Source organism: Salvelinus sp. IW2-2015, linkage group LG9 (genome assembly GCF_002910315.2).
Source record: "Salvelinus sp. IW2-2015 linkage group LG9, ASM291031v2, whole genome shotgun sequence".
Taxonomy (NCBI): domain Eukaryota; kingdom Metazoa; phylum Chordata; class Actinopteri; order Salmoniformes; family Salmonidae; genus Salvelinus; species Salvelinus sp. IW2-2015.
The window spans coordinates 18,179,618-18,183,264 of NC_036849.1; the positions used below are offsets into that span (position 1 = coordinate 18,179,618).

The 3,647-nt window shown below is 58.3% G+C and overlaps 1 protein-coding gene across 1 annotated transcript; it reads left to right on the top strand.

Annotated features, from left to right (window-relative positions):
• The first annotated feature begins 1,240 nt into the window (after nt 1–1,240).
• On the top strand, nt 1,241–3,647 carry LOC139028273 (uncharacterized). The gene is made up of 2 exons (XM_070445283.1): nt 1,241–3,188; nt 3,520–3,647. Exons 1-2 carry the CDS (start codon nt 1,241–1,243, stop codon nt 3,645–3,647), a joined length of 2,076 nt encoding a protein of 691 aa, XP_070301384.1.

Genomic DNA, 3,647 nt, shown 5'->3' on the forward strand with positions numbered 1-3,647 from the left:
GTTACTCCTCCCATCCCACAGCACAGGCACTCCCCCATCCACAGCACAGTGCACTCGCCCCATCCCACAGCAATGGGAACTCCCCCAGCACAGGAACTCCCCCATCCCACAGCACAGTGCACTCCCCCCATCCCACAGCAATGGAACATTCCCCAGCACAGGGCACTCCCCCATCCACAAGCACAGTGCACTCCCCCCATCCACAGCACAGTGCACTCCCCCATCCCACAGCAATGGGAACTCCCCACAGCACAGGGCACTCCCCCATCCCCACAGCACAGTGCACTCCCCCCATCCCACAGCAATGGGAACTCCCCACAGCCAGGGCACTCCCCATCCCACAGCACAGTGCACTCCCCCATCTCACACACAGGGCACTCCCCCCATCTTCACAACACAGGGCACTTCCCACAGCACAGGGCACTCCCCATCCCACAGCACTTCCCCCATCCCACAGCACAGCGCACTCCCCCATCCCACAGCACAGGCACTCCCCCATCTCACAACACAGGGCATCCCCATCCACAGCACATTTTGCAATTTTTGAATTGCAAAAATCTCTGAAGTTGGAGACTTTTATCTCCCTCAACAACTTTAAACATCTGCTATCCGAGCAGCTACCGATCGCTGCAGCTGTACATAGTCCATCGTATATAGCCCACCCAATTTACCTACCCCCCCCCCCATACTGCTTTTATTTCCTTTTCTGCTTTTTTTGCACACCATATCTTACTTGCACATGACCATCTGATGATTTACCACTCCAGTGTTAATCTGCTAAATGTAATTATCTGATTTATTGCCTACCTCCTCATGCCTTTTGCACACATTGTATATAGATTCTTTTTTTCTTTTTTCTACCATGTTATTGACTTGTTTATTGTTTACTCCATGTGTAACTCGTGTGTTTGTTTTCTGTTCACACTGCTATGCTTTATCTTGGCAGGTCGCAGTTGCAAATGAGAACTTGTTCTCAACTAGCCTACCTGTTAATAAGGTAAAATAAAAATAAATAAAAACGGGAACTCCCCACAGCACAGGGCAACTCCCCATCCCACAGCACAGGGCACTCCCCCCACCCACAGCACAGGAACTCCCCACAGCAGGGAACTCCCCACAGCACAGGGACTCCCCCATCCACAGCACAGTGCACTCCCCCATCCCACAGCACAGGGCACTCCCCATCCCACAGCACATTGCACTCCCATCCCACACACAGTGACTCCCCCATCCCACAGCAATGGGAACTCCCCACAGCACAGGGCACTCCCCCATCCCACAGACAGGGCACTCCCCATCTCACAACACAGGGCACTCCCCCATCTCACAACACAGGCACTTCCCACAGCACAGGGCACTCCCCATCCCACAGTACTCCCCCATCCCACAGCACAGCGCACTCCCCATCCCAAGCACAGGGCACTCCCCCCATCTCACAACACAGGGCAATCCCCCATCCCACAGACCAGGGAACTCCCACAGCACAGGGCAATGCCCCATCCACAGCACAGGCACTCCCCATCCACAGCACAGGGAACTCCCACAGCACAGGAAACTCCCCACAGCACAGGGAACTCCCCCATCCCACAGCACAGTGCACTCCCCCATCCCACAGCACAGCACTCCCCATCCCACAGCACATTGCACTCCCCCATCCACCGCACAGTGCACTCCCCCATCCCACAGCACAGGGAACTACCCCATCCACAGCACAGGGAACTCCCCCCTCCCACAGCAAAGTGCACTCCCCCATCCCACAGCACAGGGCACTCCCCATCCCACAACACAGGGCACCCCCATCCACAGCACAGGGAACTCCCCATCCCACAGCAAGTGCACCTCCCCATCCCACAACACAGGGCAATCCCCCATCCCAGCACAGGAACTCCCCACAGCACAGGCACCCCCCATCCCACCGCACAGTGCCCCCCCATCCCACAGCACAGGAACTCCCCCATCCCACAGCACAGTGACTCCCATCCAAGCACAGAACTCCCCCCATCCCACAGCACAGGGACTCCCCATCCCGCAACAGGCCTCCCCCATCCCACAAGCACAGGGCACATCCCCCATCCCACAGCACAGGGACCCCCCCATCCACCACACAGGGAACTCCCCATCCCACAGCACAGTGCACTCCCCATCCCACCGACACAGTGCACTCCCCCATCCCACAGCACAGGATCCCCCCAATCCCACAGCACAGGGCACTCCCCCATCCACAAACACAGGGCAATCCCCATCCACAGCACAGGAACTCCCCACAGCACAGGGCACTCCCCATCCCACCGCACAGTGGCACTCCCCCCTCCACAGCACAGGGAACTCCCCCATCCCACAGCACAGTGCACTCCCCCATCCACAGCACGGGAACTCCCCCCATCCACAGCACAGTGCACTCCCCCATCCCACGCACAGTGTTGCACTCCCCATCCACAGCACAGGGCACTCCCCCATCCCACAGCACAGTGCACTCCCCATCCCACAGCACAGGCACACCCCACCACGCCAGGGAATCCCCCCATCCCACAGCACGGGCACTCCCCCATCCACCGCACAGTGCACCCCCCAGTCCACAGCACAGGGAACTCCCCCCATCCACAGCACAGTGCACTCCCCATCCCACGCACAGGGAACTCCCCCATCCACAGCACAGTGCAGTCCCCATCACATGCACAGTGCACTCCCCCATCCACAGACAGGGCACTCCCCCATCCACAGCACAGTGCACTCCCCCATCCCACAGCACAGGCACACCCCCATCCCACAGCACAGGGAACTCCCCCATCCACAGACAGTGCACTCCCCATCCCACAGCACAGGGAACTCCCCCATCCCACAGCACAGTGCACTTCCCCATCCACAGCACAGGCGCACTCCCCCATCCCACAGCACGGGCACTCCCCATCCCACAGCACAGGGCACCCTCCCCGGATCCAGGCCCACAGCACAGGGTCCATTCCACAGCACTCCCCATCCACAGCACAGGGCACTCCCCCATCCCACAGCACAGGCACTCCCCCATCCACAGCACAGGGCACTCCCCCATCCCACAGCACAGGCACTCCCCATCCACCAGGCACAGGGCATCCCCCATCCCACAGCACAGGGCACTCCCCATCCCCACAGCACAGACAGGGCACTCCCCATCCCACAGCACAGGGCACTCCCCCACCCACAGCCAAGAGGCACTCCCCCATCTCTTCTTCTTTTTTCCCACAGCACAGGGCACTCCCCCATCCCACAGCACAGTGCACTCCCCCATCCCACAGCACAAGACACTCCCCCATCTCACAACACAGGGCACTCCCCCCATCTCACAACACAGGGCACTCCCCCCTTATTTACTAGTTTAGTAAAGTCATTTCTCTATTGATTTATGCTTGACTGATTCTATGTGAGTATGAGAGGAAGGCCTCTCATATATGGAAAATGTATACTTGCTGGAAAGTTATGTCAGCAGGGTCTTTCTTGGCCTAATTGGCTGCCAGCGTGATCCGCCCTTTGAATTGGTTCCAGTGGCATTTATCAACAAGGGCCAAGACATCATGCAGAGCTTTGTTTATAAAGTGGACACTTCTAAATCAAATTTCCAGAGGCATGAGGACTGTCTGCCTTCCCCACCATGTGCAGCAGAGACAAGATGA

Excerpts from the sequence above, each read along its gene's own strand:
- LOC139028273 (XM_070445283.1), top strand. The coding sequence starts at position 1,241 with ATGGGAACTCCCCACAGCACAGGGCACTCCCCCATCCCACAGACAGGG. Across the intron at positions 3,189-3,519 it reads CCCCCACCCACAGCCAAGAG|TGGCATTTATCAACAAGGGC; the intron begins GCACTCCCCCAT and ends AATTGGTTCCAG.